We start from the raw sequence: 26,937 nt of genomic DNA on the forward strand, positions 1-26,937 counted from the left end.
AACCACTGTTACCTTCATTCCCACTGCCTGACACAATATCGATAGTTTTATCCCGTCACACTATCTGCATGTGTCCGTACACAGTGAATCAGTAACCCACTCACAGTTCTGATGACAGATGTGGAGTAGCAAACCAAAAATCCCCAAACAATAAACGTTGTGGAGTAACAATACCGTTCCTCGAAAACAGCTCCAGTTGGCTACAAATCATGTTCAATCATCCTGCATAATACTTTACCCTGAGTGTGTATTTTACCACCCTGGCCGTGATCTGTCCTACTGCCTGTCTCTGTCCGAGAAATCCTATAGCACGTAATTTCGTTCCTCACACTGACCACTGCCTCTCCACAGCTGTTTACCCACATCAGTTCCCACGATGAACTTAACTGTAGATGTCGGATGATCACCTTCGTTTCAAAAGACCTAGTCCATTTCCCAGACACACTCATCCCAAAGTAGCTCCCCTACCGACATCTTCAGATATAACTGCAGAAGTCTTTCATCCTATTGATAGCAATCACGACTGAGTCTAATTGTCCATCCTAATCCATGTTCTCCACTTCCATAGCTATTCCACAATAAGCCACCTGAAAGAGTCCAACAACACCGCCACAAGACCTGGGCTGCCTGCTGGGAGCTTGCCCATTCCCACATAGGAGGCCACCTGGTCACCCTCCATAGTGCCAACATATCTCCTACAACACTCCATTCCACGGCCCCATATGTCAAACACTCGAGACACTATTCCGCTTTCCTCCCGCTCACAACCTCCACTATTTACGCTCTATACTACGGACTGATTTAAACACACCAACCACAGGACAAAATATAAGAACGATGGCTATCCGCTTCCTGCCCTCTGCTGACGTCTTCCCATCTTCCCTCATCGCTGCTTAGATTTTTCCTCCATGTATTGAGATGAACATGACTTGTGGCCTCTTTCCCTCACCGACTGGATGCCAGTATCTGGACTAGAGTCGCAACTACACGGTATTACCGTAATTTCTCCCGAAGTGATTTTTTTTTTTTTGTCCCGAATAAGACGAGAACACGCTCACTTTTCGTGTCAGGTTCCACATCATTGTTTCCACAAATTATGAAAACTTCGGAAGTGTCTGTAACCATCAATGCTTTCTCTAGTAAATGCAGTAGCATCGTTTTTTGTGTCAGTTTTCTCCGCTGGTCTGTTACGTAATACGTGGCACATTTTAAGACACAATACGAATCAAAAAATCGAAGGCTAAGCGGAGTCAAAAAACTTTGTAAATCACGAGTTTCTGTAACCATGCCCTTCACTACTGTCTCTTAGTGCTAGTTCTTTACTCCATTTTGAATTAAATGATCCCTGTGTTTTCTATAACTTTAATGAATACTTTAATGGATAAAAGTGAGATAAACTCCAATAAACCATAGTGAGTGTGACGGACATTTGAGTGTACACTGGTCTATACCTGATTATCAAGTGCCCTGGCCTCTCCTTATCTTCTTCCACCTCGTAGTGCTCCACCTGTTTGCTGGAGAATTGCAAGTCCTGTACACATCCGGTTAATTTCGTGCGCAGCATGTCTTTCACACGTTCCATGTCCTTAATCCAACCGTGGAGTTGCTGATCACTTGCGTGGTTACCCTGAGACACACAGAAAATAGTTCAAATTACTTTCATAACATCCACAAGCAGCAGCCTGTCTTAGTATACAGTTACGTGTAGCACTATTACATGACACTGAAATTACTGCCAGCGCATGAGTGTAGTACATTCAGTTTTGTACAGGCATAAAAACATTAATGCACAGCAGATGCCTAGTGGGGTTTTATTAAATAAATACATTTCTCAAACTGTGACATCCGATAAGAGAGGTGCAGATATTTCTTGGTAGTTGACATTGCAGACGTCTGAATGTATGAATGTATACTCCCGTGACGATGTATCCAACTGAAATGTTCTGGAGCTGCCAGCAGCGTCGAGTTCCTACGTGTAAAGCCACATGGCGTAGCTGGAACTCTGACGAGATTCTATTCAAACTTTTGAACGATTTTCGAAAATAGAATAGCCAGACTGTTGACAAATCCGTCAAAATCCTACTCGTTACCAACGCTGTGACAAACCTGAACACATGTTATGACCTTCTACAAACGCAACGATAGACATCCGCCGCTCCATATCTGAAACATTGTCTGAGTTTATTGTGCACACACGAAATGTCAGTTTGACTCAAAATGTTGTAGCGTTTGTTTGTTGCCTGGCTGATCGCTTTTGCCGAAAATTTGCGTTTGTTGCTCGTCATCTAACACGATGTCGTCTGTATCTGAACACGTCTCGAATATTGCAGATTTGAAGGAATGTATTGACTGTCCGAGTGTTAAGATCATTTTTTCTGGACCATTTTCGGGTACGAAATTCACATTTGTGTCACATGTTAAGGTCTATGTTACTTTGGCGTTGTAAAAATCGTAAGCTTCTAAGTCAATGCAATAAAGATACGGCCATTTAAATTATATATTTTGATACTCGAAACATCACTCATAAAATCAATACGGTGCTCCCTGTTGATTTAGAATCATGACATTTTGAAAGAAGCCAGATTTCACAGTGCAAATAAATGAAAAAAATCTTAAAATCCATAATTGGTAACTATATAACTCTAGAAAATACTTTTCGTATTATTTTTTATCAGTCTGTCTATTTGTCTGTCCATCTGTTAGGAATCTTTTTCTCTGGATACGTTGTGGGTATCATGTTCAAATTATGTCACATACAAAGGTATACGGACCCTTGGCGGCGTAAAATCTGTAAGCTTATAACTGACTCCAGTCAACAGATACGGCCGTTTATGTCTCGTGTTTTGATAATCGAAAACTCAGTCATCGAAACCTATAGGGTGCTCTCCATTGACTTGGAATCGTGAGATTTGGCAACAACTAAGTTTTCCGGTACAAGTAAAGCAAAAAATCTGAAACTTGTTAACTTGTAATTATATCACATAAAAATGTCGTTTTCGATTTGGACATACATTGTATTCATGACCTGTTGAAAGTATAACATACGAACATTACTGCATCCAAACATAAAATGTATGTTGTATTCATGATTTAGTACGTAAACGGAAATATGTTATTAAATCTTCTCTCCCTACATATGTAAACTAAAGTCCTCTGCTTGCTTGTTCTTGTTTGTTTGGGCTGGGCTGAGGAAATAACGAAGAATTTCTGGACCGATCTTGGTATTGCTGGGAGCAGTATCTTGCCAGTAAAGTTACAGAGTCTCGATAACAGGCAAAAATCATTGGGAATCTCGATTCCCAGGACGGGGAGTTTGTACAGAACCCTTAGTGCGTGAGTCCCTCTCGCACTTGCCCATTCTGTTTTCCTTTCTTCTATCTACCCTAGCATCACCCAGTATGTTGTTGTGGAAGGTGAGTGCTCACCACAGACATGGGTGCCGTCGGGAGAGTCTGAGAGAAGTGGGACAGAACTGCTCTTGTTCTCTGTACGTGGGGTCCCCAATCCTTTTGGGTCACACTGAAACAGGTGACAGTAGTTACACAATAGATTATATTGAGGTAGGGAACCAATACTCGAAAGTGCATATTTATTGTGTTAAGGACATACACAGCAATAGATTATATTGAGATAGGGAACCAATACTCGAAAGTGTATATTTATTGTGTTAAGGACATACACAGCATACACCACCTAACAACAATGAAGCTCACAGCAATTCTTCAAAGCAACGACTGTCAGTCTGAATGAATGCATGTATTGCAATGATGCCTGCAGCTCTTCACACTCTGGCAAAGATCTCGGGTGTCCGTTGTGCACTCGAACAATAGCAGCTGATAAACAGTGTGGACACCTGACCACTAAACGGAGCTACTGTACACAACTCGGCTCGTAGCACTCAAGCACCGCAGTGGCGCATTAACCTGTGCCGCAAGCACACCACTGACCCTGCTGTCAGCTGTCCATTGCATCAGATAGCTTGTGTCGTGTTCATGGCGAGGTGTGTTGCTGTGTACAGTGCACAATGAGTAATCAAAGATGAAATGTGCAAGCACTGCAACAAACGGATTTTGAGCCCTAGGTCTGCTTGTGTCAATCCAGTATCGTTCACAGAGCTGTACTTTCCAACTTCATACAGTTCGTATTGTTTGCGGATGAGGCCTCATTCATCCGCGATGTTGTTTTCAAAAGCCAAACAGGCAGATCTAGAATGAGGACAACACCCACGCCACCCATATCGGAGGCCAACAGCAAAGATTCTCTGTCAAGGTATTTTAGGGCAATATCCAAGATCATTCGACTTTGATGTTAATGTTTGCAAGCACACTCAAGAATACTCACGCTCATTGTTGGTCTGGAAACGGGGGTTCTCTCTGATGGCCATTGCGATCGCTGGATCTTACAACGCTCGACTTCATTCTCTGAGGTGATGCCTAGATGTAGGTGTACGAAACACCTGTAGATACAGCTGAAGACCTGCTTGCCAGGGTCCAAGCTGCCCGCCTCCTGGTACAACATTGTTGCTCACGGGCGAGGCCTCCACGACGAGTGCGGCCGCTTCATGTTTAAAGATGATTGAAGGTGCGGCTGTTGTCACACGCGTCGACTCAGTCTGTGTTTCGACAAGTTTCTACACAGTTGTCACTTCCGCCGAGCTGCTCAGAACAACGAAGTGTTGCATGTCTTGGAAGACAGTAGCGTGATTGACTCGATCCCACTATCGCAGTAGCCGCCACGATACAGGAATGACCTGTGAGGATATGCTGATATCACTCCGAAACTGTGATCACAGAGAGAGCGTCCTGCACGTCAAAGGTCGTGAGGTGGTGGCAAGAATGTGGGATATTTTCAAGAACACTGCCATCCTGAATTTGGAATCATTCAACTGTATGTCAGTCAGACACCTTAGGCAAGTGTACGGTGATGGAGAGAAAAACGGATTTACTTGTGTTGCAGATATTTGCAAATATTATTTTCTTAATAAAATTTTTGTACTTATTTAGATACTCCCGAGCTCATTTTTTACAGTTCTTTTGTCAGCTACGTTTATTTACCAGGTGACATCTACACTCTTTTTGGAGAACTGTCGAGATGACTTCCCAAGTTTCTGCAATGTGTCACTCAAAACGTAACCGATCAGCAGCTACTTGCAGCCAGCATATTCCATTTCGTGCGTTTCTGTCACAGCACTATCCCACTCGTTTAATATGTGGAAGTTCTTCTTCTTACGAGAAATAAACCCGTTTGTGCTGCCTTGCGTCCCCGCTTGGTAAGTAGTGAGAGTAGTAGCAAGTTGTGAGGGGCATGTTCAAATCTGTACCAACACGCTGGGCACTGTCGCAATGCGCTAAGTGTAAGTAATGTTAGTGGGGAGAGGAGAAGCGTGATGGATTGCGACTTGAATTGCTGATCAGCGCACGCTGCGTGGCCGAAGGGGTTTGTAAACAGCCCTGCGGAGGGCGACCCGAGTCTTGCTCTCTCTCCGACTGCCAGCCAGCCCTGATATCGGAGTCAAGCGCTCGTGCGGTATCCGTGACGACGATGGTGACTGCAGTCATGGCCACGCACGTTGGACAACAATGACGACGCCGCACTGTTGTCACTGTTTACCGACGACGCTGTGATGTCACTCATCGTGGTCACCTTGGCTGAGGATGAAAGCAAGTATACATATTTTCTATAGTGTTTTTGTTTATATACTACTGGCCATTAAAATAGCTACACCACGAAGATGGCGTGCTACAGACGCGAAAGGTAACCCACAGGAAGAAGATGCTGTGATATGCAAATGATTAGCTTTTCAGAGCATTCACACAATGTTGGCGCCGGTGGCGACACCTACAACGTGCTGACATTAGGAAAGTTTCCAACCGATTTCTCATACACAAACAGCAGTTGACCGGCGTTGCCTGGTGAAACGTTGTTGTGATGCCTCGTGTAAGGAGGAGAAATGCGTACCATCACATCTCCGACTTTGATAAAGGTCAGATTGTAGCGTATCGCGATTGCGGTTTATCGTATCGCGACATTGCTGCTCGCTTTGGTCGAGATCCAATGACTGTTAGCAGACTATTGAAACGGTGGGTTCAGGAGGGTAATACGGAACGCCGTGCTGGATCCAACGGCCTCGTATCACTAGCAGTCGAGATGACAGGCATCTTATCCGCATGGCTGTAATGGATCGTGCAGCCATGTCCAGATGGTGACGTTTGCAAGACAACAATCATCTGCACGAACAGTTCGACGACGCTTGCAGCAGCGTGGACTATCAGATTGGAGACTGTGGCTGCGGTTACCCTTGACGCTGCATCACAGACAGGAGCACCTGCTATGGTGTAGTCAACGACGAACCTGGGTGCACGAATGGCAAAACGTCATTTTTTCGGATGAATCCAGGTTCTGTTTAGAGCATCATGATGGTCGCATCCATGTTTGGCGACATCGCGGTGAACGCACATTGGAAGCGTGTATTCGTCATCGCCATACTGGCGTATAACCCGGCGTGATGGTATGGGGTGCTATTGGTTACACGTCTCGGTCACCTCTTGTTCGCAATGACGGCACTTTGAAGAGTGGACGTTACATTGCAGATGTCTTACGACCCGTGGCTCTACCTTCATTCGATCCCTGCGAAATCCCACATTTCAGCAGGACAATTCCTGACCGCATGTTGCAGGTCCTGTACGGGGCTTTCTGGATACAGAAAATGTTCGACTGCCGCCCTGGCCAGCACATTCTCCAGATCTCTCACCAATTAAAAACGTCTGGTCAACGGTGGCCGAGCAACTGGCTCGTCACAATACGCCAGTCACTACTGTTGATGAATTGTGGTATCGTGTTGAAGCTGCATGGGCAGCTGTACCTGTACACGCCATCAAAGCTCTGTTTGACACAATGCCCAGACGTATCAAGGCCGTTATTACGGCCAGAGGTGGTTGTTCTGGGTACTCATTTCTCAGGATCTATGCACCGAAATTCCATGAAAATGTAATCACTGTCAGTTCTAGAATAATATATTTGTCCAATGAATACCCGTCTATCATCTGCATTTCTTCTTGGTGTAGCAATTTTAATGGCTAGTAGTGTAAGTTATTCTTATGGGTTCTACTTCTTCTTTTCTAGGTGTGAGCAGGCGTTACTCGCTGTGGGATCTGAACCCAGCAGCTGATAATGATGATGACGATGATGATGATCTCTGGGGAACGACTTCGATTGTTCAGAGGCAGATATCGCTTATTCTACAGCATTAAATTTTTTGTCGTTATTTTTGAGATGCTCTTGTTTGTAGATGTTCTCAATGCGAATATAGGTGTTTAGACACGACCACCAGCTACTAGTTCTTTTGCACCTGTGTTTTCGTTTGGGTTTGTCCGTATTCTTTCAGACACATTCCCCTGCCGACGTCATACACCTCCTCTAGATCCCATGCTGGATATGCCCTTAATGACAAACATGCCCACTGATGATGAGTTGCTGGAAGTGTATTCCAGTAATGAACACAACAACAGTTTTACTTGTAAGTACTCAGAATTTATTATTATTATTATACGAATACGGATTTTTATTTCTCCTTCCTTAGATACTTATCAACTGCGTCTCTTTCTCCTTTTTGTGTGCAGAGTTATTAGGAGTTCGACGTGTCGTTGAGGCGAAGAGCATTGTCCAAGTTAGGGGGAAAGCTGTCGTGACATCATGGGGTGAGTCGATACCAGAGCGGTCATACTGAGTCACTTTTCTGAGGTGCAGGAAAGGGAGTCCTGTAAGACACTCAGCTGTATGCTCTGCCTTGATTTATGTTCATAAGATTTTGATCAACTTATTGTGGGGTCCAGTTACATCTCCGTTCAAAAGTATACATTGCTAAAAAAAAGCATGTCCTAATGCCCAGAATCATGATGAGAGGAATTTAAATTGATTTCCATGGTTTCTGCTCGCTAGCGATAGAAATTACCCTAAAAATACAGGGCATACAGATACACAACAAACACCAGATGTCCACTGACGTTCTAATTTCTCGTTTATGACCCGAATGTAGGAAAGCCATAAGAAGAAGACAAACATTAACACGCTGTGTGGTACATCGACAAAGAAGTCGAGCGTAAATTAGGTGGTCCCCTCTTCTTGTCTATATTAACCGAGAAACATCCAAAAAGTGTAGACGTGCTGCTAATCTCTAAAGACGATAAGCAACACAACGTTTGGATCAAATGCATGTCCCACCTACGTTCCTCTGAAATGAAAACAGAAAAGGTGCAAGACATTTTTGCTGTGGATGTCTCGTTTACCAAGAGCATGTATCTTGAAAGACACTTGATTGACTGCTAGAGCCAGGAAACAATAGGTGTGGAAATGCTTATCAAGGATAAATGGTTCTAGAAGTTTAAGAATGCCTCTCACCAACACTTCTGTCCTAGCTCCTGTGGTACAGTGTGAACGTGGTGCCTCTGCCTCCCATATCACTGTCACAAAATGATGCATACGATATGTGGCTAGCCATCAAGTTCTGTGCACTAAAATTGAAGTCTTACGTCAAGTGGATAGTGCGAGATGGCTGCTCACTGAGCTTGAAAGTCTTGTACGGGATGTTTATAACATTTATAGTGAAAACATCCTCATGACCATCGTGAAGGAGAACGATGCACTGTACAAGCAGGCAGCTGATCGTTATACCTGGGGACTTTGTCTGGACAGAGGTGAGGAAGCTCCCTGTAGACACTGTGGCCACGTAACGGGGAAGTACCAGAGTGCAGCCGACAACCCGTGTAACCTTAAGTACCAACTGCCACAGCACACAGCCATCTTTTCCACAATTTAGGTGAGCATGATGCCCACTTTCTAGTTCAGCACTTTGACGAGTCTGGGTAGTAGGATGATGAGATCAGTGTCATTGCTGACACCGTTCACAAATACATGCCGCTTCCTGGATTCACAACGGTTCATGCTCACGTCTCTTTAGAAATTTGCTGAACCAACGCGTCCTGGAGATATTCTTAGCGAAGGGAGCCACTTATCTCGATGATGTAGAGTTTCAAGAGTTTCAACTTGTGACGGAGAAGGGGTCTTTCCATACGAATATCTGGATTCTCTAGTAAACTAAGAGGCATTTCCATAATGAATAGAAAGAACGGGCAATTGGTGAATGAACAGCAGGACTTCGGCATCTTTGATTTATCAGAACATGTAAAATGATGAACACGAATGAACATCTGACCGGCAACATCTTCGAGAAGTTCTGTAGCATATGGCTGAGATTTCGTGGGATGCCATGTTAAGAAAGACACAAGCCAGCAGCAAATTCTTGACCAACGTTGAGATGCATGTCTTCCTGGAACATGCGGTCCACAAGTGACTTTGCCAATGTGTGCGCAGGTATGCCAAGGCAAATAACTTGCAAATAATCGAGGGGGAGTACAGGTTGTCTGACGATTTCAGTTTCATCCTTTACCTGGATGTAAACTGTCTCTCAAAGCAAACCATGCAACAAAGTCTCCCTTTCCAAGGGCTCTCATGGATGTCCAAAGCGGAAATCACCAGACTGAGGAAAGAGATCAAATATGTGGCCGCTGATGCTGTTGAGGGATATGTCCTAGAGGTAGAGCTGGACTATCCCACAAGTCTGCATGACAGACACGGTGATTTGCACAGCCTGAAAGACTTTCACGTTCAGGGACTTCAACAGGTGCCTCCTCTAGGGCACTGGCGCTGCGCCACAAATGCTTATCCGGAGACCTTTCGATTGAGGTTATGTACTGAGGAATATACTGCAATTCCAGCTGGAAGCAGGGGTGTCCTATCACGATCACAAGTGGTTCATCGGGGGGCATAGGTGTGGAAATCTGCTGCACCCAGACTATTTACTGATGTGTCTGGGTGGGTTTATTTGTTAGTAAAAAGGTAAAAAGGTGTTCCATTTGACTGGGTGTGTGTGGACTACTTTGATGAGCTGTTTGTCACAGTTCTGAGTGTATGTTTGAGATTATGAATGTTTCATTGCACACTGCGTGCGTCCATGTGTGTGTGTGTGTGTGTGTGTGTGTGTGTGTGTGTGTGTGTGTGTGTGTGTGTGTATGTATTGTTTTTGAGCTGCCATTGCTGTTCTAAGTACAGGGTGTTTAAAAAATGACCGGTATATTTGAAACGGCAATAAAAACTAAACGAGCAGCGATAGAAATACACCGTTTGTTGCAATATGCTTGGGACAACAGTACATTTTCAGGCAGACAAACTTTCGAAATTACAGTAGTTACAATTTTCAACAACAGATGGCGCTGCGGTCTGGGAAACTCCATAGTATGATATTTTCCACATATCCACCATGCGTAGCAATAATATGGCGTAGTCTCTGAATGAAATTACCCGAAACCTTTGACAACGTGTCTGGCGGAATGGCTTCACATGCAGATGAGATGTACTGCTTCAGCTGTTCAATTGTTTCTGGATTCTGGCGGTACACCTGGTCTTTCAAGTGTCCCCACAGAAAGAAGTCACAGGGGTTCATGTCTGGCGAATAGGGAGGCCAATCCACGCCGCCTCCTGTATGTTTCGGATAGCCCAAAGCAATCACACGATCATCGAAATATTCATTCAGGAAATTAAAGACGTCGGCCGTGCGATGTGGCTGGGCACCATCTTGCATAAACCAGAAGGTGTTCGCAGTGTCGTCTAAGGCAGTTTGTACCGCGACAAATTCACGAAGAATGTCCAGGCAGCGTGATGCAGTACTCGTTTCAGATCTGAAAAATGGGCAAATGATTCCTTTGGAAGAAATGGCGGCCCAGACCAGTACTTTTTGAGGATGCAGGGACGATGGGACTGCAACATGGGGCTTTTCGGTTCCCCATATGCGCCAGTTCTGTTTATTGACGAAGCCGTCCAGGTAAAAATAAGCTTCATCAGTAAACCAAATGCTGCCCACATGCATATCGCCGTCATCAATCCTGTGCACTATATCGTTAGCGAATGTCTCTCGTGCAGCAATGGTAGCGGCGCTGAGGGGTTGCCGCGTTTGAATTTTGTACGGATAGAGGTGTAAACTCTGGCGCATGAGACGATACGTGGACGTTGGCGTCATTTGAACCGCAGCTGCAACACGGCGAACGGAAACCCGAGGCTGCTGTCGGATCACCTGCTGCACTAGCTGCGCGTTGCCCTCTGTGGTTGCCGTACGCGGTCGCCCTACCTTTCCAGCACGTTCATCCGTCAGGTTCCCAGTCCGTTGAAATTTTTCAAACAGATCCTTTATTGTATCGCTTTTCGGTCCTTTGGTTACATTAAACCTCCGTTGCAAACTTCGTTTTGTTGCAACAACACTGTGTTCTAGGCGGTGGAATTCCAACACCAGAAAAATCCTCTGTTCTAAGGAATAAACCATGTTGTCTACAGCACACTTGCACGTTGTGAACAGCACACGCTTACAGCAGAAAGACGACGTACAGAATGGCGCACCCACAGACTGCGTTGTCTTCTATATCTTTCACATCACTTGCAGCGCCATCTGTTGTTGAAAATTGTAACCACTGTAATTTCGAAAGTTTGTCCGCCTGAAAATGTACTGTTGTCCCAAGCATATTGCAACAAACGGTGTATTTCTATCGCTGCTCGTTTAGTTTTTATTGCCGTTTCAAATGTACCGGTCATTTTTGAAACACCCTGTATGTACACACTGAAAACTTCTCTCTCTCTCTCTCTCTCTCTCTCTCTCTCTCTCTCTCTATGAGTTACTAATAAGTGTTTAATAGACATTGGAAATTAAAAAATTACCTTATTCACAAAAGAATGTGTATATTGTAATGAATCAATTACGAAATAACAAAACTGTTACGTATATAACAAATACGAGAAAAAATGGAAATTAAAAAGCTTTCAGTTGTTTTCACAATACAGTGGTTCTTCTTTTTCATATTTTTTGAATGAAATATCTCCTTTATCAGTTTTATATTGATGGCAGGAGCCAGAGAAAAATAAATCCTTTTCGAATACAATATTTTTTAAATTTACATACATACATACATACATACATGGCCGACCGGTTCTAGACAGGATCGCGATTTATCGCCTCCAATTCGTATTTGCGTAAGTAGAGCTTTGCGGATGTGCGCCGGGAATACTGCACGCGTTTACGTGTGTGTGTGTGTGTGGGACGTGCGTCACGTCCTCGCAGTGACAGCGTGCGGTTAGCGGTCAGCGGGCAGCTAACATCCCGTTTGCGGTCTGAGCCGCTTCGCGCTTCCGACAGCCCGGCTGTGGGCGTCACAGCAACACAGGGCGAGGGAGGCCAGCGAGCGACACGGGCCGAGTCCACACAGTAGGGGGCCCGGCGTACGGACAAACCCAAAATCACTGTAGTGGTGACACGTGGCTGCAGTCGACTCTTACGCGTACGTCGATAAGCAGTACAGAAAACGAAAAATAAAATTCAGAATTTCCATCGTTGTGCAGGAGCAGTGAATTGGAAGGTGGTGCACACTTTTGAATCGGCACCTTCCAATACGTTGAATCCGTCGTCCTTGCCATGGCGCCACTGCGCTTTCTGCCATCTAGACCTAATCTATGCCGGCCGGTGTGGCCGAGCGGTTCTAAACGCTTCAGTCTGGAACCGCGTGACTGCTACGGTCGCAGGTTCGAATCCTGCCTCTGGCATGGATGTGTGTGATGTCCTTAGGTTAGTTAGGTTTAAGTAGTTCTAAGTTCTAGGGGACTGATGACCTCAGAAGTTAAGTCCCATAGTGCCCAGAGCCATTTGAACTATTCTGAACATACATACATACATATTTGTGCACAGTATTATGTGAGAGCCCAGTTACCAGGGGCACAGGGTCAAAATCGTGAGCTGCGTCCTTACCTGGGCCACAGCACGCTTTGCCGAACTACTCTGCAGGGCTGTAGTGAAGAACCACGAGAGGAATTATCTCGAATACGAATACCTCGAGACTGCTGCAGCTGTCTGAAGACCCAAGTTTCATTCAGAAAGCAAAGTGTGTCTTTAAATCGAAACTATCTGTACAACATTGGTTTCACGGAATAACTTTTCGCAATTACACTTTTCCTAAGCAGGTGCAGTGTATGATCAACGAAGCGTATCTGCACCGCAAATGTAATAAAGAAGTCGTCCTTTAAACATTCTCGCAAGCTGTGAGGTACTAACTCTACAAAATAATGGATACGTATCAGGTAAATTGCCTTTCCTGCAGTGAAATGCATAGATGATGGTAACGAAAACAAGATGCAATGACAGGACATGACACGATGTCGGCAGAAACCATCCTTAAATGCGGAACCCGCAACTATCAATCTTTGAAATTACCATCCAGCAAACATCCGTAATATTTATAGGAAAAAGATTTAATCTACTCAGAACCTTTTCAGTTCACTAAAACAGGTATCGCCTAATTCTCTTCTCAAACGATCGAAGTTGGGGCTCACACGATACTTTAGGGACTGGCACGTTGCTACATACGCCACCAAAAGTTACACAAAGACACAGATCATACTGCGTCCTTTTGCTTTCCATGTATACTACTTTCAGAATCCAAACAGTCATAATGTGCAGTGGCCATTCTATGTGTTAAGGTTGGGTTGTTTGGGGAAGGAGACCAGACAGCGAGGTCATCGGCCTCATCGGATTAGGGAAAGATGGGGAAGGAAGTCGGCCGTGCCCTAAATCAGAATGGCCGGACACGGGATTGAACCGTCGTCCTCACGAAATGCGAGTCCAGTGTATGTGTTCACATAGCTTTTATCCTCGGTAGTGGGAAAATCACTGGTGGTGGTGTTCATAAATCACAGACAGAGAATTCAGACTCGATAATGGTTCGAGTTAGGCCACGAGACACGTGCAGAAAGGCTAACGACTGAGATGGATGCTCTCAGAAAGCAGCATCCGGTTTCAGGTTAGTCTGGCACAGATTTTCATTGGCCTTGACATATTCATAAAATGTTCCGCTTGTGACTGTAGCAGCACAGTGCCTTTAACAAAGCCACTCGCTGGCGCAACACGCGCTACCTGGTGGACCTCAACTGCAGGTTGATGCTGATGGAGACTTTAAATGCCACACTGAGACTCTAGACCACTCTCCACTAAATATGAAGCTAACATGCTTCAGCTTGTAAAGCAGGATTGGATGCAAAGTTATCTGAATCTGTAAGAGAATTAGCTAGCAAATACGAGAAAAGAAAGATACAGACGATTTTCTTCCATCTCTAACCATTCCGAGCTTAGCCTCGCTGCATCATGGCCCCAAAAGGCTCACAGAAGTAGAGGTTGGTTCAGAATTTTTCCAGAAGGTTAGTATTAGAACTGTAGAGCCAAAGATAGCTACAGTGTGAAGAAGGTAAACTGGGAAACACTCTCCAAGAACTGACCAGGTGGTGTGTGTCATTTTTTCACCCCCTGTACGTATAATACAGTTTATTAGAGGAGGGAAAGACTCCACTTACCATTCGTTCGAATGCGAGGGGAACCAACATCTGCGAGGCGTGCGTCGCACCGAGTGAGAGCAGCTGCGCCAAGTCCCGCCAGTAGCTGGAGAGTCGTCCCCGGAAAACAGCCGCCTGGGCCTGCAGTCCTGCACAAGACGGGAGACGACGGACTGGTGAACAAGCCAGTGGATCAGACTTCTGTAGAAGCACAGCTTTCACTAACTGCCCCCACAAAGCGTATGCAGGTAACATTTACCTTTTGAAACTAGATCAATATACAATGTCAGTAATCGTATGAGTTACAGCATGGACACCTTGACCGGACGTTACAAAGCTCATATTCCAGCGACAAATTTAAAGAGCACATCAAGCAAAGAGAGAGGAGTACCATCACCTAACGCAGATCCGGTAATAAAAATTAACCTAAGGGTAGAAGTATCAAAATATCTGAAGAAGTGGAAATATACAAGTATTTCAAAAATCACCCACACGGCATGCCCAACAATAAGATAGATTTAACAAATAAGAGACCTCGAGATAAATTCCAGTCAGTTTTACGTGCTAATAATAGAAAGCAACATAAATGAGAATGTATAGTTTAGCTATTTGACTTTGACTTACTGACAAGCATAGGACGTAACGATTTGCACAGGATCGTGTCTATGCTGGTTTTATAATATGAGTAGTCTTTACGACGTTTCCTGTGAGTTGTATGATATGTATGGAAATGAGAAAGAATTATGTCCACTCATACACGTTTTTATAATTAGGGTGTATTTATTTTAACATAAGAAATATATTTGAATAATTCAGTAAAAAAATGAATAAGGTGTAGCTGAAAAAGCCATTCTCGGCCTAAACGTTCTAAGGGCCATGGAAATGTATGGCTACATTTGTACTGGTACAGTACCTTACATATTAACAGTACATTTTGCAATTACATGGTGATACACATAATGTTCTGTAATTTGTGAGAAGTATCTCATCACATGTCTTTACGTCATTTTTGTATTCCTTTTTCTTTTTATTTGCCCAGTGGATCAATTCATGTACGAAATTTGTTGTGAAGGCGATTTATGCCTTTGTGATGTTAATATGGTACAAAGAATACACATGTATATATATATATATATATATATATATATATATATATATATATATATATATGATTATTACTGCCATGTTTTTATGAGCAGCCAAGCTACTGTAAGCCTTTGACGATGGATACCATATGTGCTATTACGCACTATCACAATAAAGAAATGTCTTATCTTATTTCTTTACACCAAATGCTTGTATCGTAAACAGAATGCCAAATTTTGTTAACAAATGTAAACACGATATTAAGATACTCTGGTATAAAACGTTTACTGTGGCATGTACAATCACTGCTAAGGGCAAAGAAGAAACGACTTGTGAATATGTTCCCCACCAACCGCCTCAGTTGTCATATGAACAACATGAACAGTGGTTAGAGGGGATTCATGTTAGTGATGTTAACATCAGTAACAATAAATTTACCTTATGCCATTGCTATGATCCTTACGCTCATGTAAAGTTGATGTACACTCGGAGTTAGGAGACTCAGCATACAGAGACAACAGTGAGATATACACACGTCAGAAGATTTGTAAATTTTGACACCTCCAGTGGCCCGATGCAAGTGATGTGCTGTTTTTAGCATTTTTTGTAATATAACTGCCTCATGTGTGGGAGGATAGTGGCGTTCTATACATGCCATCTGCACTTCACTTTTAGGTTATTGCTGTATACCTGTACAAAGGGCATAGGATCGAAAATGCAGTCGTGAAAACAAATAATGTTACAGTTAATGGCAGGCACAACGTCTTTAAGAAAAATACTGCATTATGTTTATGCCCGTGCCAGATTTTTGGCATTTCGTTCTTATGCGAGCCTATTTTCAGTACAAAAAAGACATTGCTACAGATGGAAAATGATGTGTGTACACGATGTTTGTTCTGTTCCTAATGCTATTGGAATTACTCATCGCAAATCGCAAAAGAGAAAGTCCAAGGTACGTGCATCTTTACGACTTTGTAACAAAAAACGAATCATCGGCATGAGGGACTTGAGAGCATCGTACCGACACATTACACTGGCATCTGGCTGTAGGGTAACGACTGCAGAATGTATAGCCACGGGTTGGGGTGGAGACAACAGAGTGGTGAGAAGTTCACCAGCCATCACAGGCAGACCGATGTAGCCTGGGTTGAGATCTGTGGCTACCACTGATACCACACTGTAACGCCGGAAATGCAAATCCTCCTATTTCCATCTATTGTACTATTATTTTTTTCCTTGTTTTGTTACCTCAAGATATGACATTTCTGTCTCTTTATATATTGTAATTGCTTTACTGTTTGTATATATATATTTATGCACTCATGTCGATGTATAATTGGTTTGTTTCGTAAATATTATTTGTATTTTTACGCTGGGTCTTGCCTAGGGAAAACTGCTATCGAACGATTACATCGATGGGTCGTGTGAAGAATCAAAGTGTGTAGGATCTTTGGTAGTGTTAACTCTGCCGCGTGGAGCGCGGGCAGAGCGGTAAGAGTCTGGCTGGAGTAGCGAGTGGAGCAGGTGTTGTGTGACGCTCCCGCGAGTTGCCGCGCTTTCGGGGTTTGGCAGCATGTAATTGCGCTCGACTCGCGATGATAGTTTCTGACATGGTGTCGCGGACGGGAAGCATTAGCTGGCACACATCAAGAGCCCGTTTCGCCTGGTGACCGTGTCGAGAAGAAGGCGCGCCAACATCCAGCTTCTGCAACAGCGACGGCCGACAATGAGTGACTGTCGCCACCTCCTCGATCGACGGCTTCAAACCTTCAATCAACCAACAAGGAAGACTAAAAGCACGTAAAGTTTCAGAACTGTATGGCAGACCTCAGCTTTTCAAATTGTTCCATTTGCCTCGCAAAATTACAGCAACTTAGCATGAACCTTTGTTGCTCATTGTCCCAATTGCATTGCCAAGCAGGGTCCCTTCCTTTTCCGAAATGAACCCGAGTGTCGTTGAAATTCAAACGCCAGCATAATTCCATTTCACTGCTTTAATTTCAAAGTTCAGCTGGCTACAATATTTAGATTGCACAAGCACAAATTAAGAGTGCGAGTTTTGTTACCGTATTTTAGTTACCTGTGACTGCAGCTCAGCTTGGTACGTACTAAATTTTACTATTGTTAATTGTTCAGAATCATTTAATTCAAGTTCAAAGTTAATTCTCTTATTTCTAAATTGCGTAGATTCAAGTAGCTTTTGAAATGATTGTTGAGGTAGTCCAGGACTAACCTTATTTTACTGAATGTCGATGTGCTTCAGAAAGAAAGCACACTATTAACTTCAGTCACTAAATTAACTTTCGATTTTCCAGTTTTATTAATTCTTTTGCTAAATTAAGTCAGAGTGTAGCGAAATTTATTACTTCTGACAGACTTTCAGTTTTCACACTACACGTGTCAACCTTCAGTTGCCACGCTTCTAGAGCTAATTATATGTGTAATTACCTTTCTTTTTCAGTTACTATAGTAATTGTCCTTAGGACTGGCGACCGTAGTTTCCCCCAAATCTCAAATATCTAATTACCGCTAGTTAATTGTTAACGTAACGGCCGCACATTTACTTTCTTTATGAACTTTCTCCCTATTTAAAAATTATTTTCCACCAGTTTCACTTGCATTTTTCCTTTCATTTAGATGTAACCCTTTCCTCCCTCTTTACCGACAGGTTAACTTCGGTGACGATTGCTTTTCCAGAATTACCATTAGGTACACGCGGTTTAATTTTTCACTGTCATTAAGGTCGATAAGTGAGGGGGAGGTTACACGTGGCGACCTGGTGACAGGACAATCTTCGGATTTGAGGTTGTTCTGGACACGAATTTTGTATGTTGCAAATCTCGTAACGAAGTACTGGTTATGTACAGGCCGTTACGTCAGCGAGAATAAGGAGTGGGAGTAATCCTTATTAGATTTGAGATTTGGCATTTATATTGAAAAATATTAAAATGAGTGAAGGCAACAATTGCCAAAATTTGGTAGACTTGGATACGGAACAATCGGTCGAACAGTGGGAAACGCGCACCACGGTACCCATTGTTCAGGGGCAGGCGGCTAGCATGAAAGACGCGACCGCCGAAACGCAACAAAGAGCAGAAATGGAATTCCAAACTTCAGAAATTGTTTCGGAATCGGAAGTGAAAATCAAATCTGAATCCCTTGATGACGAATACGGGGGGACAATTAAAGACGAAGCCGCTGCGGAAGTAAAACCGGTAGTTTCCGGGAATTTAACTGATTTATTGAATGTTTTGATTAACGAAATCAAGAGTAAATCGGCCAAGCAAGAAGATCAGGCTGCCAAACAAGAAGCTCAGGCTGCCAAGCAAGAAGCTCAGTCTGAAAAATTTGAACGGATGCTAGACAATCAGAACAAAGCTATTAACGTTGTTATCAACAATGTTGGAGTTGTTAACACAAAAGTTGATAAAATCAAAGAAGATATTGTTGTAATTAATACCGAAATCGGTAATCTTAAACAGGAAATGATAGGCGTTCAGGCGGAAATTGCGAGCATAAATACTCGTTTTGATTCCGAAATTAGCAGAATCGAGAAAAGTGTAGGAGACGCAGTTGCTCCGATCATCGAGAATAAGGTGACGGAACAAATTCAATTAGTGAGAAAAGAGGATCATCAGAAGGTGGAAACTTTAAAGGCTTTAGTATCCAAAGTAGATAGCAAAGTGACGAAGCAGGCTAATACCTGCGAAGAGAAAAAGAGGGAAGTGGAAACGCTTGCGACAACCACTTGCCAAGTGATGACGAGGGTGTCGGAATTAGAAAGGAAACTTGACGAAAAACAGAGCTATGTGCCAATCTGTGCACATAGTTCGGAGTTGTTGACGAAAGAGGAGCGGTTCGACCCCTTGAAAAAAGGCGGTATACACCCGACGGATTTCATTAAAAATTGTGAAAGAGTTTTACCCAGATCATGGACTAATGACAGAAAAATTAATGCGGTTATTGATGTGTTGGCTGGTGATGCCAAGCGTTGGGGCTTAAACCTCAACATTACGAACCTGACTTTTGACGAGTTTAAAAATTTGTTTCTGGCTGAATACTGGTCAGAGCAGAAACAGCAAGGTGTCTGGCGCGAATTTGTCGTATCGAGGCCTTTCGATGCGAATTCGCGCGTTTCGATGAAGGAGTTTTGTGAGGGCTGGATCCGCAAGTTGGAATATTTGCGTGATCGCCGCACGGAATCCGAAATAGTCTGGGAACTCTACAAGAAGCTTCCAGATGATACAAAACGCTACATAGGAAGCAGTTACAAGACAATCAATGATTTCCTAGAAAGAGTTGAGGACGAGGACAATTGGCGCAATAATCGCGACAGTGGTAGAGGCCGTGGTAACAACAACGGGTACCACAGCAACCACAGCAACGATAACCATGGGAATAATGCATACCGCAACCATGGCAGCAATAACAATAATGGTTCGGACCGTAATAACAATCGGTACAATGCAAATAATAACAGGAATGACGGAAACCAGTATCACACTAACGTGATACGAGCTTCACAGAATAGTAATAACGCCAGAGGGTGTGATCAGCCGCCTCAGCAGCATCCGGGGAGCGTATCTGCTGGGACGAGACAGGGAAACCATTAGCCGCGCCGGTGAGGGGCCGACCGGGCGTGGAGAAATTTTGGCGGCCCAATAACAGTAGAAAACCGAGGTGTCGTCGTTATGGAAATTCCGTATGGAATAATCAACGGCGGGAGAGTGTGCCAGTATTAGGAGAAAGGAGTGCGCCCACAAGTAGTAGATCAGCTGTAGACACGGCAGTAGAAAATACATTCACTGTCAGTGAGAACAGTTTAAGCAGTGTTCCGGAAATCGATTATAAAGTGGCAGCTGTAACACCCACAGTGGAACTGGAGATTGAGTTTAAGAATGATTCGCAAGTGTTGAAAGAAGATCAGATGTCGGATAAAACGTCCGTCATCGAGCGAGGGGATGCAGAGAGGGATGAGGTCTGGTTAAGGCAGTTCGGTCGCTTATACGACGAACTAAGAGATTATAGGGGCCTGTACGGGAGAAGTGTTTATGGGGAGCGCAGGCAGAATTTGCCGCGTTTCGTCCCGCAGGAAGATAGTATTTGTGAAGTGATGGAAAGTTCTGGTCCTAACCGGCAGACTTTACCAGAAATAGTTGATGTTAAGGGGGAGCACGAGCAAGATGCGTCGTGTTTCGTCCCGCAGGAGTTGAATGTTGAAGTAGTAACGGAAAGTTCTGGCCCTAACCGGCAGACTTTACCGAAAGTTGTAGTGGTAGAAGTAGCCGACCCATCCGACGCGAACATCCAGTTTAAACATTGCGAGAGTATTAAGGAGAAAGATTATGAAAATTTTAGTGATAGCCGGACACGATTGGTAGAAAAGCACGTAGATTACAGCGTGTATTAGGTTAGAGCTGACGTTATACGGTCAGACGGTAGCAGTGTGGGTTGCGCAGATCCAGAGGAAGTAATTTCAGATGCTACTGGGCACATTCTTCCAGGTAGATTGGCAGATGAGATCAATCTGACCAAAGAGGAATCAACGAAGGTGACAATTAGTGAAGTGATAGCAAAGCAACACTCACTAGTTGACGAGTTACAGGAAAAGGTTTCGGTATTGGAGGCGACGCTACAAACTATGCCTCAGGACAAACGTGTTGAAATTAAAACTGTATGTGAACAGAGGCTGAAAAGCCGCCAGATAAGCCGAATTTAGGATCAAAGCCGGATGGTTTTTTCTGGAATGACCTGGATATAGACGAGGATTTACTGTGGGAAAATAAAGAAACTGTCGAGGACAGGTGTAGACAGATAGTAGTGTCTGTTAATATGCACGACCTACAACTAAACGTGTTGATTGACACCGGTGCAGAATTGAGTGCTGTATCTGGGAAAATATTTGAGTTACTGAAAGACAGACCCGGCATCGTAGTTATGCCAGTAACAGGAGTGAAAATTATCGGTGCTACTGGGAAAGCCAGTAAACCGTTCACAAAACAGATTTTTGTCAACTTCGAGATATGTGGGGCACGATTTGAGCAAGAGTTTGTCGTCGTGCCAAACTTAACTACGGAAGTAATTATCGGGTTAGATTGGCTATTAAAGTACCATGCAGTGATTAACTGCGAAAGCAAAACTTTGACATGTACGTCCCAAGATAAAACGATAGTAGTTAGTTTTGACGAGGCAGGAGACGGTGTGCATAGGCAATACCAGCCTATACACATTGTTAACTGGCCGAATGGTATTGACGTAGGTATGAATTTGAACTACTGTAATGTGAGGAATCTCGGCATTGACAATAGTGTAGAAAGTGAATTGGAAAGTATTGTAGACGGTGTGTCAAACGTAACACACGAACAAAGACGAGGCCTGTATGAAGTAATAATGAGGAATAAGGGTGTGTTTTCAGACAAACCGGGTCTTGTGGAAGGATATAAATGCAAGTTGCATGTAATTCCGCACGAACCATTCTTCGTGAGACCGTATGCTATACCGCTGTCCAAAAAGGAAGCAGTGCAACGGGAGACAGATAAGATGATCGAATGGGGAGTGATTGAAAGAAGTACATGTCCATACAATAACGGTTTGGTCATTGTAGCAAAACGGGATGGTAGTGTGCGTATTGTGATTGACGCACGCACGTTGAATAGGGTCGTTCAACGTGAAACAGACAGACCAGAGAGTATGGAGGAGATTTTGCAACGTTTTCATGACGTTAAGTTCATGACTAGCCTCGATCTGACGGCTAGTTACTGGCAAATAGAACTCGAAGAAGAATCTAGGCCATACACCGCCTTCTTGTTTACGGGCAGGTGTTATCAGTATAGAGTACTGCCGTTTGGACTTAATATATCCGTGTCCGTATTCATCAGGGCCCTAGATAAAGTGCTAGGACCGGCTTTGAGTTCAAGATTAACTGTATATGTTGACGACCTATTGTTGGCCAATGCCACTTGGCATGACCATTGTGACCTGTTAGATGAAGTTTTTAGAGCATTGCGCCGTGGCGGAATGACTCTAAAGCTAAAGAAATGCGAATTTGTGAAGCAGGAACTGAAATTTTTAGGGCATGTAATTACCACTGCTGGTATTACGAAAGACCCAGAGAAACTAGAGGCAATAAGGAATTGTCCTCCACCCAAGTCTAGGAAACAGTTAAAAAGTTTTCTAGGGCTCACAGGATTTTACCGTAAATTTGTAAAAGGACAAGTGTTTAATGATGAAAATTTGAATAACCTCTTACGCAAAAATGTTCCGTTTGTGTGGACTGACGGGTGTCAGACCGCTTTCGAGAGATTAAAAGACGAGTTGTTAAGATCTAACATACTATTTCATCCTGATTTATCGCTACCCTTCCATCTGGGAACGGATTCGTCGAATTACGGGGTGGGGGTAGAACTGTTCCAAGAAGTTGGTAAAGGAGAGGATAAGGAACACCGGACGATAGCGTTCGCGAGTCGAACTTTATCAAAAAGTGAGCGAAACTACACGATTTCTGAGAAAGAGTGTCTCGCTATCGTGTGGGGATTCAAGAAGTTCAAGGGTTACCTGTGGGACCGTAAGGTGATTATTCATACGGACCATAAGGCGCTCACTTATCTGAAGGATTGTAAACTACTTCACGAAAGACTGACTAGGTGGTCGCTGTATTTACAGCAATTTAACTATGACATCTGTTGCGTAAAAGGGACCGACAATTGCGTAGCGGATGCGCTGTCGCGGTTGCCCGAGTCTAATCAAGGTCTATTGGAAGATGAGGCAGATGGAGTGGTCAAATTGTACTATTTTAAAGAAGTTGAGGGACGTAAATTAATAATGAACATCTGTAAGAATCTACGTCTTCATCAGAACGAGGATGGTTGTTTAAATATGGTGAAAACCCGATATGATGAAAAGAGTCCAGAAGGAGAGAAATTAAGGAAGTATTACAAGATATACGATCATATCTTGTACATACGTAAGGGTGAAGATAGTAATATCTGGCGGGTATGCTGGCCCACCAAATTCGTCACGGAAATAATAGACTACTACCATTTGGCGTATGGTCACTGTGGACCGAAGAAATGTACGGAAAAGCTGCGTGAAGTAGTGCATTTTAACAACATGTTAAAACGCGTTACTGACAGAGTGAAAACTTGCGATTTATGTCAGAAGGTGAAGGTTACCAACTGTACGAGTCGTGGTCCTATGCAAAGTATAAGGCCTAACGACACCTTTGAATTACTGTGCGTGGACTTGTACGGACCTTTGCCCAAGTCATCAGGAAACTTTGCCTACATTTTAGTAGCGCTAGAAGCTTTTTCCAAGTTCATCAAACTATACCCGATTAGGAAAGCTACAGCCAAAGCGGTCTATAGCAAGCTGGTGAACGATTATTTTGTTCATATTGGTAAGCCCAAGGCGATTCTATCAGACAATGGGGCACAATTTACTTCTAAGTTGTGGAATGAAGGCATGGAAAGTAATGGGGTCGAGGTGATCCATATTTCAGCTTATTGTCCGGCTGGGAGTCCCGCTGAGAGGTATATGCGCGAGCTAGGCCGACTTTGCCGTACCTATTGCCATCACAACCATAGGGCATGGGGCAAATATGTAGCAGTATTTGAGAGAATTATGAACACCTTGAGACATGAATCTACGGGATTTTCTCCAGAGGAAATCCTGTTGGATGACAGAAGTAAAAGTTTAGTGGAAGAGATAATCAAATTCCCTCCACGGATTGACATTAGTATTGGTGTGAAAAAAGATCGTTTGCGAGAAGTAATGAAGCTTAAAGCCGATGCTCGCATACGTCGTCATGACGCTAAAGCGCGTTTTGCTAAGTTTGCGATCGGAGACTTAGTACTTGTAAAAGCTCATGAGAAATCGAGCGAGATAGACAATGAAATCTCTAAATTTAAGTTTGTTTATAATGGACCATATAAAGTTATTGGTATACCTCACACAACTGCTTATTGCTTAGAGTATCCAAGCTCTGGAAACCGATTAGGTATACGGAATATAGTAGACTTGAAATTGTACCAACCTAGGATCGATTAATACCACACAATGGGTAATTTGTACAATATGTAAATATAGAGTGTAAGATTTAAGGTTTGCTAGATTGCCATGCTTTTGACTGACCAAGGTCATTAAAGAAGTTGTAATTAATAAGTAATTAATTTTGATTAATCAATTTAATTTTAATCAATTTAATCATGATCTAATCAACTGAAAAATCCAAGCTGCTATTTAAGTTTTCAGCTGAGTCACAGTAGATTAAGGAATGTAAATATGATTTTGTAAATAGCTGTAAGATTCCATAAAGATGTGATTTACTAGTCATTGCCGATGTACTTAGACGCTGTTTTAAGTTTCAGGCTAGTACATGCGTGTGATGATGGACAGTGTTGAGTTATCCACTGTGATAGTGTTAATGGACTCCTTGAGATTACTCGGGAGTGAGTTTTTCCCAAAGAATTCAGTGAAGCGGACGTTCTGGAAATGCCGTTAGACAGGCGAGTGAGATCAAGCGTGCCGCACAGGCGGGCGCAACAATACTGACGAGGCGGGGCCGCTGTCGGCTCTTGTGCCGCCGTAGGCTCTCCGTGCCGTTCTCGGCATTCTTTGTACTTGCGAGTACGGAAGGCGGAATTGTTTTTCTTCCTGGACAGCTGAAAGAATTCTGCTGTCAATATTTATGTTTTTTTCGATCTACTGAATATTATTTTCTTGTTTAGCGTTAAGTGGAATCTCATGACGAGATAATAATTATGAAAAGGTTATATAAAATGTGTATTCTATGTAATTAATAATTAATTTGCGTATTTTGATCTACCTGTTTTTATGACCATGCAATCTAATTAATTTTGCAAATAGTATTCCATTTCTCATAGTGTTACGAATTTTAATGATTTTGGAATAGCTAAACCATTTTCTATGTTTTCTATGAATTTTAATATGTTGTCAACCTGTTTTATTTTGTGCAAGATGACAGAGTGGAATAAGATTAGGAGTGTCTCCACTCAATTATTATGGTCTAAAAAATTTATTTATGCTTAATTAGACGAATGCTAAATTTTGTTGATGTTTTGAGCATATGCATTTCCGCTGTTTCTTTTTTGGGACATTTTCTGAGTCTGTTTACGTTACACGAACATTCTCAGACAATGTGGGGCACGTGTAACGCCGGAAATGCATATCCTCCTACTTCCATCTATTGTACTATTATTTTTTTTCCTTGTTTTGTTACCTCAAGATATGACATTTCTGTCTCTTTATATATTGTAATTGCTTTACTGTTTGGATATATATATATATTTATGCACTTATGTCGATGTATAATTGGTTTGTTTCGTAAATATTATTTGTATTTTTACGCTGGGTCTTGCCTAGGGAAAACTGCTATCGAACGATTACATCGATAGGTCGTGTGAAGACTCAAAGTGTGTAGGATCTTTGGTAGTGTTAACTCTGCCGCGTGGAGCGCGGGCGGGGCAGAAGGAGTCTGGCGGGAGTAGGGCGGTGGAGCAGGTGTGTTGTGTGACGCTCCCGCGAGTTGCCGCGCTTTCGGGGTTTGGCAGCATGTAATTGCGCTCGACTTGCGATGATAGTTTCTGACATGGTGTCGCGGACGGGAAGCATTAGCTGGCGCACATCAAGAGCCCGTTTCGTCTGGTGACCGTGTCGAGAAGAAGGCGCGCCAACATCCAGCTTCTGCAACAGCGACGGCCGACAATGAGTGACTGTCGCCACCTCCTCGATCGACGGCTTCAAACCTTCAATCGACCAACAAGGAAGACTGGAAGCAAGTAAAGTTTTAGAACTGTATGGCAGACCTCAGCTTTTCAAACTGTACCATTTTCGTCACTATAATTACAGCAACTTAGCATGAACTTTTGTTGCTCATTGTCCCAATTGCATTACCAAGCAGAGTCCCTTCCTTTTCCGAAATGAACCGAGTGTCGTTGAAATTCAAACGCCAGCATTAAAGTAATATAGCTAACTCGTTTTCACTGCTTTAATTTCAAAGTTCAATTATGGCATTAATAGCTGGCTACAATATTCAGATTACACAAGCACGAATTAAGAGTGCGAGCTTTGTTACCGTATTTTAGCTTACCTGTGACTGCAGCTCAGCTTGGTACGTACTAAATTTTACTATTGTTAATTGTTCAGAATCATTTAATTCAAGTTCAAAGTTAAATCTCTTCTTTCTAAATTGCGTAGATTCAAGTAGTTTTTGAAATGATTGTTGAGGTAGTCCAAGACTAACTGTATGTTACTGAATTTCGATGTGCTTCAGAAAGAAAGGTCACTATTAACTTCAGTCACTAAATTAACTTTCGATTTTCCGGTTTTATTAATTCTTTTGCTAAATTAAGTCAGGGTGTAGCGAAATTTATTACTTCTGACAAACTTTCAGTTTTCACACTACACGTGTCAACCTTT

General features: G+C 43.1%; 1 protein-coding gene across 1 annotated transcript in view; it reads right to left on the reverse strand.

Moving 5' to 3' along the window:
• The window catches only part of LOC126443274 (uncharacterized), a 32,931-nt gene extending 18,261 nt beyond the window's left edge, over positions 1–14,670 (reverse strand). The window contains exons 1-2 of the mRNA XM_050090891.1: positions 14,437–14,670; positions 1,452–1,627 (exon numbers count right to left, since the gene is read on the reverse strand). Coding sequence (XP_049946848.1) covers positions 1,452–1,627; positions 14,437–14,670 — 410 coding nt within the window. The remainder of the gene's footprint in view (positions 1–1,451; positions 1,628–14,436) is intronic.
• Positions 14,671–26,937: the final 12,267 nt, after the last annotated feature.

The sequence above is a fragment of the Schistocerca serialis genome, unplaced genomic scaffold (genome assembly GCF_023864345.2).
Source record: "Schistocerca serialis cubense isolate TAMUIC-IGC-003099 unplaced genomic scaffold, iqSchSeri2.2 HiC_scaffold_1428, whole genome shotgun sequence".
Classification (NCBI taxonomy): Eukaryota; Metazoa; Arthropoda; class Insecta; order Orthoptera; family Acrididae; genus Schistocerca; species Schistocerca serialis.